The following is an 18,291-nucleotide window of genomic DNA, read 5'->3' on the forward strand; positions in this document are numbered from 1 at the left end:
AAAAAAAAATAAATAAAAACAAAAACAGGCAGATACCAAAAGACCAGTCGCCAGTATTGCCCGGTGGTCTCAATGAGGCTGATTTTTTTCCCCTGACTTGCTATGCCTTGTTTTGTCTCTGTGCATGTGGCCATCTTGGTAGATATACAGGGCTTTGCTTCCTTATGTTAGAGCTTCCAGCATGGAGAACAGTGAGCAGTACCATAGTGACAACACCAAATCTCACCAAATTCCCTTTTCACTAGCAGACAGAAGTACAGTGCCTTTGGATACCCCTACACATTCAATTTTTTTGCCTGAAAAGATTATTCCTGATTATGTCAAATATTTACTATGTACAAATGTCCTCTGATGTCTTTGAGGGGGTTTGTTGTTTCACCAAATACACATAACAGCTGATTCCAATGGGGCACCTCATGCTTGTCTTCTGCACCCCAAGCAATCATCCACCCAAAACATTCACAATCATTTCATCATTCCCAAAATTTTTGATCCAACTAACAAAATGGCTATACCACTGCTTAAGTAGACTGGTGCACTTTAAATCTCTGCCTCCATTAAAAGGGATTTCATTTTGATGTTAAATCCTGCAAGCACTCTTGTGTTTGTGTTTCTCCTTTCCGTGTGCTCACATAACATCACCTATGTACTAACAAAATAAAGGGATAGTTATAACAAAAGTAACTGTAATTCATTTAAAAGGCTAAGGCAACTATATAATAATATTTATGGTAGCAGGGAGTATATTTAAAGAAAAAAATACTTATGCACCACAAGACCTAGCTGGCTGGGTCTTCTTTGAACCCCCCCGCCCCTTCCCAAACACGTTAATGTAGATGTACACTGCACTGTTATAATAAACCTAGAGGTATGTCGTTTTTAAATCAACCTTTTGTTTTTCATTAATCAGGGCGTAAGATTTTTTTTTCTGGCGAGTAGGAAACATGTAGCACAGAGTATTTTGCATACGCTGAAAGAAGGAACGTAGGGACTCGCCTATAAAATCTTCAGTAATCTGCAACAAGGAGGCTCCCGCTGTTGGCAAAATTTACCTGATTGGTTGTCAGCAATGCACAACTTACTCCAGATTTTTTAGACGAGTTTCATTTTCGATCTGTTCCTTACAAATGACTTTTTTTTTGTATTCTATGTAATGTATTTTGGATTGTTCATAGATGGAAATGCAAAGTGTATAGATTTTTTTTTCTTCCTTTTAAAGTAGATGTGAATAATTAACACTGTCTTTTGCTGTGCTACCCACTTTCATAGGTCATAGGAAATCTGCAGAAATGGCTATTTGGAAACTCCGATGCTTATTTCCCCGGGTCAGATTAGTTATCGCACATTATTATTAGTTTTATAGAAGTTTCATGCTCAAAGAAAAGCAATGCATCAATTTGGTGGATAATATGGAGAATCTCATTAATAGCTGCAAATGGGAACCGTTGTCAATTCACACGTTTGGATCTCAAATTATACGGCAAACTAAGCACTTTTATATTGGAATATCCATCGGTTATTTAAAAAAGCCGTATAAAAAATGAAAGTATTAAAATTATGACACATATGAGGGGAAATAAGTATTTTAAATCCAGATGCAATTAGCTATCTACAGAGGCAGTACCCAGCATGGAAGGTGTCATGTGACTCAAGATGGCGTTCTTGTACTTGAATACTTGTGGAAGAAGTGCCAAGAAAAAATGTATATTTTTAGAATATTTCTGATTTTTTGGAAAGTAAGCAGATGAAAATACTTCAATCACTTTTTATAGCACATACACATGGCATGTACTTGGTAAGTAGGGACCAAGGGCCAAAATATAGATTATTGGGCCCGCATGGGCTAAAAGGTAGAATGCATTTCTTTAAATGAAAGTCAGCTCTGCCATACTTATATAGCAAAAACAGAAATTGACTTCACAGACTACAATTGCAATTACAATGTCTTAGGGTAAGGCAATGGCTACATACCCTTGTCTACTACTGACGTAGCCATTTTGTTGGCTATGCCACTAAATGCAACCATTGGCTGTCTAAACTCTCATCAACAATAACTAAAGATCTTTGGCACACAACTATGTACACAATGATACCTTCTAATAGAATAAAAATTTGCATCAGTAGAACCCTAAACCTGTAGCTGATGCAGAGAAAAGCTGAAAATCCTTAGTATAGTTCATTTGGCTTTATTTCTATAGGCAAAGGAGCAAATGGAGATGTTCAGATCGGGTCGGATTGACTGCACTTTTTGGCTCATACTTTGTATTTAAAGAGCGCCCTATGAAACCTTAGAAACACGTCTGTTCCTAGTAGTAGGGAATAAAAAGAATATGGCAAGAACGACTTCTACTGAGAAATAGAAGAAGAAAAAGCTGCAGATCCTTATAAAACAAGATTTTGGGATGTTGTCTTCTTTCTTTATTAACGTCCCTCCAAGCCCTATAGGGAAATATTTCTTTCTGACCCACCCTAGGACAATCGGCTTCTCCCTCCATCAAAAATCTACAGTGTTCTTTCTACATATAGTAGTAGCTGCCTTTTATTACAACCAATTCTATTGTTCCATATGAAATGGCTAGCTAAAAAAAAAGATTATAAAGAAGTGGTGACCTGGAAACAGATTGCAACTTCTTTGTTCATTTGTTTCTAATTGACTCTTGTATAGTGATGATCAGAAACTTTTCACTTGAATGCAGTAGCTGGTTGCCATATATGAAAGTGACATGCATGGCCCAATAATTCCTACAGAAATTTGGCACTTTATAATGGGGTCCCATACTGTTTAATCAGCTCTAGCTGATTCAGGATGGCTCCCTGCCTAATGCTGGACAAAACCTAAAGCAAAATGTTTTTGTCATTTTCTGCTTTGTAATATAAATCCCCCTTTGCTCACCACGTTGTGTCATTTTATCAGTCACATTATTGGTAAAGGGAGCGTTGGCAATGCTTATCATTCATCCATAGTGCACATTAACTGCTTGAAAGATTTTGTAAAAAGAAGCCGATCCCCTCTTCCCCCACACAGAATGCTCTTTTATAGAGAAGGCATGTTCATACAAATACATATTTTTTCTAGAGCAATATCATTTGTTTAACCTATAAAAGTATATAGATCTATTTAATGTCACCGACTTCGCTCATGGGACAACAATGATTTTTGTGAAATAACTGAAATGCAAAGTGAGTTGTCCAGCCACCAGATTTGTTTGATGCCAAAATATCCATAACCGTCAAGGTGCTAGTCTCAGAGAAACAATGTCTGCAAATTTCTTGTTGGCTGTTGTTAATGGCGTAAAGTAGTATGTGAAGTTGTCGTGTTAATATATGAAGATGTACACCGCTGTGACTCCTTTCAAAATGTTATGTTACAACATTATTATTAAAGGGCATGGTTCAAAAGTATGTCATTATCATTTTTTGTGTTGATATGGCAAGTTTGGTTACAGGTTTGGGCAGTGAGGGGGAGGGAAATGGTTTTGGAAAACCAAGTTTTTGAAAAGTGTTGCCACTGTCTGCAAGCTTGGCATTTAGAAGTTTTTTTTTTTTATTTACCTCTTATGTACCTCTTACCCTAACACAGTGGGGGCAGCCATGTTCTCAAGTCATCCAGGAATTAGTAACACTGCAGCCAATGAAAAAATATAAAATCTAGTGAGTAATAAGCATTGGCAGCGGTCGCCAAACTTTCAGGCCTCACAAACCACTAAATTCATCATTTTAAATCCAGCAGACCATTAATATGAACTTTTTAAAAAAGATAAATACATTTTTAAAATAGTGATCTTCCTAATTGTGCCTGACAAGGACTCACGGTTAAGTGAAGTATTACTATTGTTACTATTATCATTAGTTGCATTATCCTTGGTATTATTAAAAAAATGCTAAATATTTGTTTGCTTTCTCTCACTCATTATGGGTTTATTTCATTTGAATCTAAGACCAAACAAGAAATGATAGTTATCAAAGTCAAACTATTTGATGCCAATAAATATAACAATTAAAGAAAATACACAGCTAAGGGCATACTTACCTAAAAGAATATATGAGAAATAAATAAAATAAAACAATCAGATGAGAATCGGTATTGGCGGAGCGGGGTGACTGTTGTAATGCTGGAAACAATACTGAAGCGTACGGCGCGGCAATGGTTGCCTCATACAACTTAATACTATACTGACGTCACGCTGCGCCTCCCTTGTTTTTCTGTTACTAGTACAGTTTGTGAATTTAGTGCAATATAAAGGAGAAAATTGTCATTCAGTATATAAGAATTTATTAAATTATTATTTTTGTTTTATTATTATTAAAACATAAAAATTGCATATAATGTCCACAATTTTCTTGGGGATCATCAGCGGTCCACGAACCACTGGTTGGCGACCACTGAGCTATGGAGTCTTCACATTACTGCCACCCATGACAACACCAGATGTGTATTGTTGAGTGAATAGAAAGTCGTTTTCTCTGCTCACTAGGAGTTGGTAACTACACTAACAATGTGTAAACTATGTGGCTGTCCCACAGTTCCTCCTGGTGCTGCAGATTTACATAGTGCCGCAGCCTAGATCTTTGGGACACAAACAAGCAGCCAAAAGGAGATGCAAACTGCTGAGGTCATATGCAAAACAAGGCTCCCAATCACTCCTATTTACTTGAATAAGTAGAGTTTGGGAATACAGTTGAACCAATGGTGGACTGCTGTGGCTCACCACAGGTCTTAAATGGCTCTTTTCCATATCCTAAATACCTACCTCTCTAACAAACCTTAAACCCTCCACCCTTCCCTAAGAAGTGCCACAATATTGTCATGGGACTGGCAGTGGTCTCTTTGACCTGCTAGCCTGGCCTTTCCTCCGTGCTGGGTGAAGAATAAAATTGTGACCCCCCCCAATGTAGAATGGCAGCCTTGAGGGACATAGTGGAGGATATTCATATCAACCATTGAAAAATATAGACTATTCAGCTCATAAACACTAGGAAAGGATATTAAACTGACCCTTCCACTAGGATGGAAGGTAATGGAAGGTATGCTTAGGCTGGCCAGGCCTCCAAACCAGCTAATATATGTAGGTGAAGACCTACCTGTAAAATATAAGTTAGAATGATATTTATACTTGAAACTTACTTTCATCTAATATCTGCAATGTCCAGGACAAAATGGCATCATCTTCTTTCTGGTTAAGTCAAATGAAATGTTCGGCAGGTGAAATCTCATGAGAAGAAGCTCCAATGAACTTTGGAGTCTTCTTATAAGATTTCACTTGCTCTGTATTCTACTGGGCTCTACTCAGAAATCAGTGATGTTTTACCCAGTAGGGTTATACCTTGAACAGAACCTAGCAAATCCATTTAAAGTGGAAATAAACCTGAGAGACTTGTCTATCCATGTTCCATTTCAAGGCATTGCCATCTTCCTTCTCACCTTCTTCCCGGAGATAATCTTCAGGGCATTTTGATTGGCTGTGCTGGGAGGCCGTAACTCCTGCACAGGTGAGTGGGAATTCATTCATTCCCAGTATGTGCAAAGCCAGGATTGATGTTTTCCTAGCAGCGCTGCACATTCAGGATGGTTTATTGCAGAAGGGACATCCCCTGTCATTTTTTGGAAAAAACACCTCCTGAATTGGTTAGGTGAGACTTTAGTTCCACCTCCACCATACTCAACACACAGGTAATTTTGTAAGATGGGATAGTGAGACCATTGTGCACATCAGTTCACAGGAGAATATTTAAAACACTGAAGCCATTTTGTAGACGTTGCACGTGAGACAATTTAGGTATTGGGAGGCTGTGATAGCACCGAGTAAAGAGTTAAAAAGCTTTGCTTTCATCAAATTATCAGAAACCAGACCTAGGCCATTATACAATGTGCAGGCAATGTGTTCTCATCATCATTCTCATGACATTATTATTTCCTGGTAGACCTGGTATTTGCTCAGCCCCACAATATGGCTGCCTGCACAGTGCTCGGTGACCGGTACACTTTATACAACACAAATCACAATAGAATCAATGTTCACTGTAGGATTTTGCCCTCTTTTTCTAATAGGAATGTTCCTTTGTGTTCTATTGCATCCTGTATAGCACTGTCCTAGCAGAAGCGATGTACATGACAAAGTCGTCGTCTGCTACGTTAGTTGCGTTTAGTTGATAGTTTGTGCTTAGAGAGTTGATCTCTCCCTCCCTGTGCGGGTTGTTTTCAATTGTTTCAATAACTTTTTTTTTGCTGTAATTGTGCCTCCCTCTACATTGTAATGATTGCTTCAGCCTACATAAAAAAAAGAATAAAGATAAACTGGATAAAGACATTCACTTGTGTCTCATGGAATGCTCAGAAATATAATACGGCTATATGTACTCAAGATTAATTGTCGACTATCTTCTGTGAAGGTTATTTGGAAGATCTGGCACACAGCGCTGAAGAGTTTTAATTGACAGGTTCACCTTACATAAAGCACTGGCAGCAGCCTTTGGCTATGTTCAGACTAGGAATTTTTTTTAAGCAGTTTTACTGCCCAAAACGGCAAATACATTTACCATTGGTCTGTTTTATCCTTTTAGAGGTGGCAGAATTGTTGCATGGTTTTTTAGATGCTCACTGCTGTTTTCCAGGGGTGGACTGCTGCCCCTGCTACCTCCATGGACTGATAGAAATAATATTGTTATTAAACAGATTTTATATAGCGCCAACATATTATGCAGCGCTGTACATTAAATAGAGTTTGCAAATAACAGACAGATACAGGAGAGGACCCTGCCCTGAAGAGTTTGCAATCTAAAAAGTGGGGAAGTAGCATACAATAGGAGAGGGATATGTAGTGGTGGGACGTAGTGAGGGTTTAGGTGACAGAAGAAGATGGGTAGGTGAGGTTGAAGCGTTGGGTTTTGATCGCTCTTTTAAATGAGCAGATAGTAGGAGCAAGCCAAATAGGGGGAGGAATATCATTCCAGAGAGCCGGGGCAGCTCTAAACAAGTCTTGTAGCCGTGCTTGTGATGAGGTTATGAGTGAGGAAGTCATTAGTAGGTCATCGGAGGAGCGGAGAGAGCGGCTAGGGGAGGATTTTTCTATCAGGTCAGAAATGTAAGTGGGACAAGAACTGTGGAGGGATTTGAAGGCAAAGCACAGGAGCTTAAATTTGATTCTAAGGTGAAATGGAAGCCAATGAAGAGAACTACAAAAAGATGCAGAGGAAGAGGAGCGGAGGGAAGGATGGATGAGTCTGGCTGCAGCATTCATAATATATTGTAGAGGAGAAATACCCCTTCACGTGTCTAAAAAAAACAGACCCTTTATTTGGCTTGCAACTTTCCTGGATTGCAAATGGGGCAGCACGCATGCATATGCCCCCTCTAAATAATGCAGCTCTTTAATCAATATTACATCAATGTCTATTTTAAAACACAAGCAGGCTAAGTACACCTTTCTGGGGGAAATCTGTATTCTGAAAATAAAAACAATGACAAATGACAATTAATGATTCAGTGTCATTAATGTAAAAAAAAAGATATATTTAGATGAGCTTCTTTTTAAAAATGTGCTGAATTAGTTTCTAATCCTTTGCAGTGGTCTGTATATCCGTGGCCACAAATCATGCTCTATTCAGAATGTCTTCATTTGTAGCCACTGCATTGTGCTGCACACACAATGCAAGGAATCCTGGGACATGGCTGCCCTCTAGTGTTCAATAGTGAAAAACACCAGCAGCCTCTACACAGACTGACTGTATAAACCAGTGTTTTTCAACCGCTGTTCCGCGGCACATTAGTGTGCCTTGAGAGATCTTCGGGTGTACCGTGGGAAATTATCCAATTTCAGTTAATTGGTCCCAAAATGATTTATTTACTGCAAAAAATTTGTCTTCATTTGTCTATACTAGCGATGTATAGTGATAGGCAGAACCAAAAAAAACTCTTCCACTAGATGGCAGCAGGTAGCTAATTTACGTGTCTGACTTTTTGGTGGTGTTCCGTGGGATTTTTCTAATTGTAAAATATGTGCCGCGACTAAGAAAGGTTGGGAAACACTGGTATAAACCAACATTTTTTCAGATGTGTGGTTGCACCTTATTAATTCTTATTGTGAGGACTGTAACATTACACTTTAATTAAATAGGCCTTTTATCTGCAACCTAACCGGAAAGGTTTGCATAAAACTAAGTATGTGAATAGCTTATTGTTGAGCCCCGGTGCTCCATCTTTAAAGTTGCCTTTATATTTCACCTAAGTGGTTCAAATTTTTGGGGGTTCAGCATGACAGCCTGTGGTAAGATCAGCAATAACTGCCGTTTCCCCAGCCTGTTCCTTGGTAACTATCCTGTAAGTCCCCTGTGGAGTCAGGTAAATAAAACTCCTTTATAAAGACAACCCCATGGTCCTGTTAAGCTGCTGCCTAATGGTTGGCTGTGTAACGCCATTGGATCGGAAATTGCAAATCTGCTACGGCTGATCTGGGATTTCTCCATTTCACCATGATCTCTGATGCAGTAGATGAGGGTTGGCACTGTCTGTGTCCCATTGGAGCAATTTCTCTTCCTTCCTCTCTTACAAGGGGGAGGTAGTGGATATCTCTTCCCCAATAAAAGATTGAATGATTTGGAAATCAGTTGTCTTGATCACTTTCAATGCTGGCAAACAGACTTTGGCTCTGGCACAACTCCCTTATATCCCTTGCAGCCCGATACAATGAATGTGTGTTGCCTTTGTTCATTAAAATTGGCACTGCAACATTATAGGCATGATTCATTAAATCTCTCAAAGACTGGTGTAGATAGACTATCATATAAGAACCTGGGTGATCCAACAAACCTGGTATAGATCCAAAAACCTGGTGTTCCAGGACATTTACCAACTAATAAGAAATAATTAGGAAATCTATTCAAGGTCTGCTGGAATACCCAGGTTCATCCATAATCATCCTATTTTCTCCAGTGTTGGGGAGCTTTAATAAATCAGGCTCAATGTATGGTAATTTAATAACAAAAAATTGCCCATAAGCTCTCCATATCTAAGCTCTCCAAAAGACCTATTTATTTATGGTATGTTGTGCCTTAATAAAGCGGCTCAATGAAAGTCAATGGAACACATATTCCCAGAGTTAGGGTGCCATTGAAAATGAATAGCATTACATCTAAAGTGTGGCAATGCAAATATTTATGAATACGAGAGAACAGTCATAAGGGGAGACATTTACATTCATGTCCACCACCTCTCACACTTTATATAGATAGTGTCTTAAAGCGGACCTAAACTCAACATTTCCACTTTACATAAAAGGGTAGACAACCCTTATATGTAAAGGAAAAATGTTATTTATTTTTTTTAAGTGAATTGCCGCCCCTGATCAAGACTGAATGGGAGCGCAGAACCTGCCGGGATACATCACGCGTCCCAGCGGGCTCTGGATGCTCTATCTGCACAGAAGGGGCATTTTTTCCACGAAGAGGGAAGAGATGCCAATCTCATGCATGCACAGTGAGGTCGGCTCTCTCCTTTATTTACAGTGGCTACGTCACCCAATCTTGCACCTGTGCAGTGCGAGATCGGGTGACGTAGAAAGAAGAGAGAAGATGACGGCACCCAGGATTCCTCTGCGCTGGGACGAAGACGAATTCTAGGATGATGTGGGACAGGATCGAGGAAAGGACCAGCACCATCCAGGGATCTGCGGGATTATAGTGTTGGCTGTTGGGATACCCAACACACCCCAACTTTCGGGCAGGTGCCAGGAGTGAATAAACATCGCCATCATCACAGCCTGCCCAGTCAGGATGGCTGAATGAGGAAGACAAGAAGATGGCGGTACCCATGATGGAACAGGTACACGCGAGTATGCACTGGGTTTAGTTCTGCTTAAAATATCCAGTACTTGGATCCATCCTTCACCTGAGAATCAAATGCAAGTCCTTGTGCTTTGCCTTCAAATCCCTCCAGAGTTCTTGTACCACTTAGCATTCTGACCAGCAACATCGAGGGATCTGCAGGATTAAAGGTAAGACTAATTTTTTTATTTTCAGTTTAGTTCCACTTTAACACGTGAACACCACAATTTCTCCACCCTTATTGTATACGGAATGTACAAATGGCCACGCTATTCCTTTTTGTTGTAGAAGAGCACTGGCAGAAAAGTAGTGCATTGTGTCTGCCCCTTTTTTTGGTTCATTTGCTTCTTGCATTTCCTCTCACTATAAATGTATTAATTTTGTTCTGTATTGAAAATGTATAGAATAAAACAATCAGCAGTGGTACTGGTTCTATCAGAGCTTAGTCCTCATTTATGTAGAATTGCAGCCTCTATACACGTATTGTATGCAGCGCTCATTCTAAGCACCGTACAGAGAACCAATGAACATCAGGATTGTGGCTGGAAAACGTTTATAATTGTTTAGAATGACAAATGAATAGACCGGGCTGTACACATAACGCTCATTCTGTTCAATGAAGAGGGGATGGTGAGTAAACGGCACCCCCGCTTTCATCTCCCTCACTGAAATGTACAGTGGTCAGTTAATGATCCGCCAATGAATCACATCAGGGACTACTGTTCACATTAGATTGGCATAACTATTCATCTCAGATGTGAATTACCTGACAAGTGTATATAGCTTTACTTAAGAAATAGTTTACATTTTTCATGCAGAACAACTACCCTGTTTCCCCGATTATAAGGCACTGTCTTATATTTTTTGAAATGCCAAAATATGCCCTAGGTCTTATTTTCAGGGGATGTCTTATTTTTCCATGAAGAAGACTACAGTACACATTTATTGTTGAAAGTCACTCATGATCACTCATGTTCCATTGATTGTCCCCTTCTGATCACTCATGTGCCATTCATATTCCCCTTCTGATCACTCTATGCCATTCATATTCCCCTTCTGATCACTCTATGCAATGACTGTCCCCTTCTGATCACTCTATGCAATGATTGTCCCCTTCTGATCACTCTATGCCATTGATTGTCCCCTTCTTATCACTCTATGCCATTCATATTCCCCTTCTGATCACTCTATGCAATGATTGTCCCCTTATGATCACTCTCTGCCATTGACTGTCCCCTTCTGTTCACTTACCGGTAATTAAGTGTAGGGATCTCCGTTAGGGCACGGATCAGCAGCTTGCTTCCTGGTGCAGAATGCCGGCTTGTTACTTTCAGTTTCACTCTTCACTGCAGCCAGGAGCAGACACCTGCTGCAGCCAGCATCAAGGAGACACACACAGGATCAAATATCGGGGGATGTCTTATTCAGGGGTGAGTGTCTTATTTTAATTATTTTTTCTAAAATCGGGGGTGGCTTATTTAATGGGGATGTCTTAAACAGGGAAACACAGTATGAATGTGACATTCACTGGTGAAGTGTTTACCTTATATATGAGACATGCTCGCAATGAATCACTGTTGTACATTTTATTAAAGTGGAACTAAAGCTCCACTTTAAAATTTGCTAACAGGCAGGGCAATATAGCAGAAAGGGACAGGCAATGTGGCTTCTACAATAAACATTAGCCTTATCTCTAGCTCTTCTGCCAAGATGTACAGCTCAGTGTTGGTTGTTGGGATACCCAGCATACCCCAACTTTCCGGGCAGGTGCCAAGTGTGAATAAACCTCGTCATCATCACAGCCTGGCCAGTCAGGATGGCTGAATGAGGAAGAGAAGAAGATGGCGGTACCCATGATGGAACAGGTACACGCGAGTATGCACTGGGTTTAGTTCTGCTTTAAATATCCAGTACTTGGTAAAAGTACAATCTATTATGAATGCTGCAGCCAGACTTATCCATCTTTCACCTGAGAATCAAATTCAAATCCTTGTGCTTTGCCTCCAAATCCCTCCACAGTTCTTGTACCACTTAGCTTTCTGACCTGATAGAAAAATACCCTCCTAGCCACTCTCTTCACTCTTCCACTGACCTAATGACTTCCTCACTTATAACCTCTTCACATGCACGGGTCCAAGACTTTCTAGAGCTCCCCCCACCTCTCTGGAATGGTCTTCCTCATTCTAATTGGCTTGCTGCTACTTTTTGCTCATTTAAAAGAGCCAGCGAAACCCAACACTTTAACCTCACCTACCCGTCTTCTTCTGTCTCTTAAAACTTTCAATACTTACCCACCGATCCATATCCTTCTCCTATTGTGTGCAACTTCCCCCACCTCCTAGATTGTAAGCTCTTCTGGGCAGGGTCCTCTCCTCCTCCTGTGTCACTGTCTGTCATTTGCAACCCCAATTTATTGTACAGCACTGTGTAATATCCTAATTAATATCTTAACAGGATATAAATCCTGTTTATTAATAATAAAAAAGGACATTTCTTTAGGGTTCAAGTTGTTTAATGAAAACAATGGTTGATGTGGAATTCTAACATAAGCTGCATAAATAAGAATTCAGATGTTAAGTGCTCACAAGCTTTCATAACCCCCTCATGTATCATGAAGATACTAATACAGGTAAATCAAAAGTCCAGCTGGCCACTTATGCGGGTCTCTGACGTGGTCGAGTCACAACATCCCACCACAGGGGTGGTAGATCGCCCTCCTTACGGGCTGGCGGCAAAGCTTCAGTGCGTGGACCGTCTTTTGGAGTCTCCTCCATCAGCTGTTTAACCTGCAGGAAGACAATACAATATGTGCTGAGTAACCTGACTTGATCCTGGATACTGCAGCTCCATCCCAGATGAAGGGCAGCCATGTGCTAGAACACAAATGTGAACAGATGGGGACACAAAGCCAAACCGAAAGAAAGTAGACAAGGGTTTAAAGAGAACCTGTCACTAATGATTATTTAAATAAAAAATAATAAAGACTACCCAGTATGTTTCATATATGCAGGTGAGGTCAATACTCATTTGGCCAGGGCACTATCTGCATGGAGTTTGTATGCTCTCCCTGTGTTTGCATGGGTTTCCTCCCACATTCCAAAAACATGCAGTTAGTTTAATTGGCTTCCCCCTAAAATTGTCCTTAGACTGTGGTAATGACATATGACTATGGTAGGGACATTAGATTGTGGGCCCCCTTGAGGAACAGCTAGTGACATGACTATGGACTTTGTACTGCACTTTGTAATAAGTCGGAACTATAAAAAATACTGGATACTAATAATTTTGCGATCCCTTCCTGGCACTATGCTAGGTAACTACTGATCTCAGCATGAAAGACACTTTATTTCCACGGGGTCAGTACGATTAGAATACATCTACAGGCGTCTTTTTTTTTTTTAGATCTCAAAAACAGATACTGTGTTCTGCACAAGCCTCATCAATTGGAAAAATCCTTACATCCCTCAAATCCTCATTTACATCTATCTCATATGCTTCTGCCTCCCAGACACACTATTGCACATTACAATAGAAAGGTTTCAGCAAAAAAAACAGCAATGCCAATCCAGATAGCAATGGGCACTTAAAAAATCTGCAGTGCAGACAGCCCAATGCCCTGCTCATCCCGGGGTAGTAAAAGCAATTATACCCTATATGTGAGTGCTCTGAATTAGGGATCAGTGCGGCATTGTTATCTCTCCATCAAATGAAAGAGCATTGGATGGATTGTAAGGATCAACAAGTATCTTAGATTGTTGCATAGTTACACAGTAAGTCTGGTTGAAAAAAAGACATAAGTCCATCAAGTGCAACCACTAGGGAAATAAACATATCCCAGATATAAAACCCCAAGGACTTAGTTGATCCAGAAGAAGAAAAAAAAACCCTGGTACAATTTGCTCCAACAGGGGAAAAAAATCCTTCCCAATTCCATGAGGCAATCGGATGTTCCCTGGATCAACAGTCACTGTAATCGTTACTTTAAATACTTAATCCCCAGTTATATTCTGTGCTTCTAGAAATCATCCAGCTTTTTCCTATAGTATTTGCTGAAACTACTTCCTGAGGGAGCCGATTCCACATTTTCACAGACCTTACAGTGAAGAATCCCTTCCCGGAGATTTAACTTCTTTTCCTCCAGACCCAAAGAGTGCCCTCTTGTTCTTTGTAATGATCTCAAAGTGAATAATTAGGAAGAGAGTTCTTTATATTGTAAGCCCCTTTGGGAAGGGTCTGCTCCTGAGCGGGATATTTAGGTTCTTCATTTGCCAAAATATTATTAACAAATTTGTCCTCAGACTTTTTACACCATGTATAAATGTTTTCTTTTGTAAAATGTATGTATTTTATATTTGTGTGTTTGTTTTAACATTAAGCACAACCATCAGTGTTTATCAATCAGGGTTCCTCTGGAAGTTGCTGGGGTTTCCTTGTGCAATGAGCAGGTCAGTTTAGGTGACACCATTGATCTTTTTGGCTATCTGTAAGGGTGACATTCTTCCCAATGGCCATCAATGTAAGAGACATTCTTCCCACTGACCATCACAATATTATACTGTGAGCTGTGGATATAGTAATTATAGAAGGGGTTCCCTGAAGACCTGAAAGTTATTTCAAGGGGATCCAACATGCTGGTACCAATACGTATTACATTCTGTTTGGCTGTCTTAACTTTAGAGGCAGCAGGCAGAGCTGGTCACAAAATTCAGACGGCTCAGTCAGCCGTGCCATAAACTATAATGGAGGAACTTTCACCTAGACAGTGGAGTTAGAGAGAAATACATTTGTAAGATTTGGGTTCTCAACACACACAGGCACTGACCTCACGATCCCAACTCTCTTCCCGAAGTTTCTTCCACTGTTCTCTCTTTGCAAAATAATCTGGGTACAAGGCTTTCTCTTCCGGGTGCCAGTAGTCCAGGGCCCACTCCGGTACCTGCACAACACAAGATGTAATAAAATCATATTCAGTATTTCTCATATATAGGACTGACAACCCCACCCAGCTTGATTGGCAACTATGCTTTTTTTGGAATCATCTGAAGCTCTAATAAAGGAGGAAGGGCTATAGCAAATCATGTGACCAACAAGTGCTAAATTATCTGCATCATTTTCAGGATATTTTGTTTACAGAATTAACTTTATTGGTGTCACAGCTTTATCATGCACTTTATGGAGTGCTGCAAAGGGCACGTGTTCCAGGCCCTGATTCTATTACAGCCAGGAAAGTGAAATTTAGCATAAACTGGAATGAACATGGTCTAGGATTGAAATCATTTGCCAAATAGCAAAATATTTTAAGAAATCCATTCCAGGTTTGCTGGATCACTTAGGTTCTCCCATGATATTTTTTCCAGTATTGGAGAGCTTTGATAAACTAGGCCAATTGCATGGGACAAGCAGTAGCGATATTCCACAAAACGTATTTAGTTTTGGACTGGGGGGTGTTAGATTCACCCTGTCATAATGTCCTGAACATACTATCGGTCTTGTATACTTGCATACGACTGGATAAACAAAGTTTCCTTTAGGGAAAAGTGCAAATTCACTGTGCAAAGTAACATTCATCTTGCCAAGTGAAAAGTCTTTACTTCAGAGAAAAAAAAAAAAGTGATTTGATAAAAAGGGATAAGGGGTAACCATGGTGGAAATTTTTGTGTTAAGTTCTATACAGACTTCCAATAATTGTTGCTGGAAATGAGCGCTGTACACTGTGCCATTCTGTTCTATGGGGAGGACAAGAAAGTGGCATCCCCCCTGTGCTCTTCTTCTCAGAAATGCACGGCAGTCCTTCCTAATCAATCATTTATCAGTCTGCCTAGACAGATTGATGAATGACGTCAGGGGACCTCCAAAGATGTCAGATTTTCACCCTAGATGAGCACAACCCTTAACAATTAGATTGTAAGCTCCTCTGGTCAGGGTCCTCTCCTCCTCCTGTGTCGCTGTCTGTATCTATATCTGTATCTATCTGTCATTTGCAACCTCTATTTATTGTACAGCGCTGCGTAATATGTTGGCACAATATAAATACTGTTTATTAATAAGAATAAATATTTGACATGCGTACGTAGCTTTATAGGCCCAGCCCCACATTAAATACCTCTGCTGCCTAGGCACGGGGCAGCACGGTGGCTCAGAGGTTTGCATTTTGGCCTTTAGATCCAAGGTTCCAATCTCACCCAGGACACTATCTACATGGAGTTTGTAGGTTCAGGTTCTCCGGTTTCCTCCCACATCCCAAAAACATGCATTTAGGTTAATTGGCTTCCCCACAAATTTGTCCTTAGACTATATTAATGACCTATGACTATGATAGGGACATTAGATGGTGAGCTCCTTGAGGGACAGTTAGTCACATGACTATGGACTTTGCACAGCGCTGCGTAATATGTCTGCGCTATATAAATACTGTGTTATAATTATAATAATCCAAACCCAAATCCCTCCCAGCAATTAGGAATTGATGCTGACCTTGTAGCAATCGTATCGCTCATAGGAAGTCCCTCCAGGGGAGTCGGGGAAGATGTATGGCAAGGGGTGCTGACGAATAAAGAATTCCTCCTCACCAGCCTTCAGCATTAAAGTGGCTTTTATCAGATCGTTCTCATCTTTCTTCTCATCGAAGCGCGCTCTCAGGAGGCAGGCCTGGTAGCGGAACTCCAATCTGCAATGATAAAAAACACAAAACAAGCTTATTAAAAGGGATTCACTGATCATGTGACACACCAGCCGGAGATCTAGATTGCTCATTTAATAATAAAGAAGAGAAGGAGAAAAATGATTTGCTGTATCTCCTTTGCAATGAAGGGTTTTTTTGTTTTTTTAACTTCCTCTTTGCAAACTAATGTACAATGTGCACATTGATGGAAGCAAGCACCCATCAGTGAATATTGATTGGTCCTAAAAGCAATAATAACACCAGCCTGAAGCCCAGAGATACAAATTCAGGAATAGGCATCCCGGAGCTGGGTGACATACAAGTCTACATGACAGCTTGAGGTCGCGCGCTGGACAGCAGGGCCACCCCGCGCTGGACAGCAGGGCCACCCTGCAGGTCACTCGCACCCATCAATGAATTTTAATTGGTTCTAAAAGCAATTAATAACACCGGCATGAAGCCCAGAGATACAAATTCAGGAACGGCCATGCATGGAAAGCCTTTAGCGGGGCAATAGCTCCCATATGTGTATTTTAATTAAAAATGTTGGCCACCATTGTTGTCAGACTATTTGGAGCTTTTCCTTGCAATGTTTCAGTCTGAGGGAGAGGAGACTGAGGAAATGATCCTTCCTGCCTGCAGCAGACTGATGAGGTCATCTCACAGCAATACAAAGTCAATGACAAGTTTTGTTGGTAAGAGATGGATTTTTCCAAATGCCTCTTTCCTGTCTGAGATGTATAAATGACAGGTACAATGTCAGACATGACAGGCTGGGAGGCACAGAGAGGAGATGACCCCCCCACCCCCTGTCATTGAGTGTCCTCCCTGGACAGACAACCTCCTTCCTCCACCCAGCCCCAAGCAGGCCAGCTCTTGTCAATGTTCCATCATTACCTGTTCACACACCAGGACTCCAGGTGTCGCACCGCCTTCTTGTATAGCCGCAGCACCTTTTGCTGGTGAGTCAAGTAGGCCGCCATCTTGCCTCCCCCTCCACCAGACTTGTCCTGCAGGCTTCTCAGGCGAGTTCACCGCGACCTCTTTCCGGATTGGCCCAATCTTACCACGTGATAACTGACGCTTTTCTGAAATCCGCTGTCTCCAGCGCTCTAGTAAAAAAAATGAGTGAGGTCGGCCATTTTTCAGAAGACCACGCCCTGCATTTTAATAAAGCTGCACTACACAAAAATGGAGACATTTAGATTTGACAGCGTTAGAAAAAAATCTTGTGAAAACATGTCCTCAATTTCAACACTGCATTGAGGAAGAGGCGGCCATTTTTCCGTAGACCACATTTGAAGTAGCTACAAATCTTTTACAAAATATTAAAACTACAGATTGTGTTCACACTGCTTGAAAAATGAATTCCCTTTTTCTATGGGGTATCTTATATTATTTTGAATAGCCATCTTGGTACACCCGTGTGCTGAGTGTGGCAGTATGGGGTCGCAAGGCATGCTGGGATTGGAGACTCATCCACGTTGGATTCATCATGTCACTCCTGAAGTTTATCGGTGAGATCTGACAGCTGACCCTCCATGTGTATCATTTGTATGAATGGCCATCTGTAGTCACTTCCTATGGACTCCATTCATTAATATAGAGAGGGCTCCTCCATACACTGCACCCCAATCACCCAACATGGCACCCCGGGGTGCTGCTACATATAGAAATATCCAGAAAAGGAGAATCCAAGATGGGGACCTGTGATGGCAGGATGGCACTGTGCTATGGCAGCATTTATAGGCCCTTCAGGGTCTGGTATTGCTGTAAGGAGCATTTGGACAAAAACTGCTAATTACCAGTAG

The 18,291-nt window shown here is 40.7% G+C and overlaps 1 protein-coding gene across 1 annotated transcript; it reads right to left on the reverse strand.

The window, feature by feature from the left end:
• Positions 1 to 12,309: 12,309 nt before the first annotated feature.
• NDUFB9 (NADH:ubiquinone oxidoreductase subunit B9) lies at positions 12,310 to 17,536 on the reverse strand. Its single transcript, XM_072410661.1, has 4 exons — positions 17,378 to 17,536; positions 16,294 to 16,486; positions 14,642 to 14,755; positions 12,310 to 12,605 (listed from the first exon to the last, which is right to left on the reverse strand). The coding sequence occupies exons 1-4, from the start codon at positions 17,461 to 17,463 to the stop codon at positions 12,474 to 12,476; spliced, it is 525 nt and encodes a 174-aa protein (XP_072266762.1). The 5' UTR covers positions 17,464 to 17,536; the 3' UTR covers positions 12,310 to 12,473.
• Positions 17,537 to 18,291: the final 755 nt, after the last annotated feature.

The sequence above is a fragment of the Pyxicephalus adspersus genome, chromosome 5 (genome assembly GCF_032062135.1).
Source record: "Pyxicephalus adspersus chromosome 5, UCB_Pads_2.0, whole genome shotgun sequence".
NCBI lineage: Eukaryota > Metazoa > Chordata > Amphibia > Anura > Pyxicephalidae > Pyxicephalus > Pyxicephalus adspersus.

Excerpts from the sequence above, each read along its gene's own strand:
- NDUFB9 (XM_072410661.1), bottom strand. The coding sequence starts at position 17,463 with ATGGCGGCCTACTTGACTCACCAGCAAAAGGTGCTGCGGCTATACAAG. Across the intron at positions 16,487-17,377 it reads GAGTCCTGGTGTGTGAACAG|ATTGGAGTTCCGCTACCAGG; the intron begins GTAATGATGGAA and ends TTATCATTGCAG. Across the intron at positions 12,606-14,641 it reads AAGAGAGTTGGGATCGTGAG|GTTAAACAGCTGATGGAGGA; the intron begins GTCAGTGCCTGT and ends GTCTTCCTGCAG.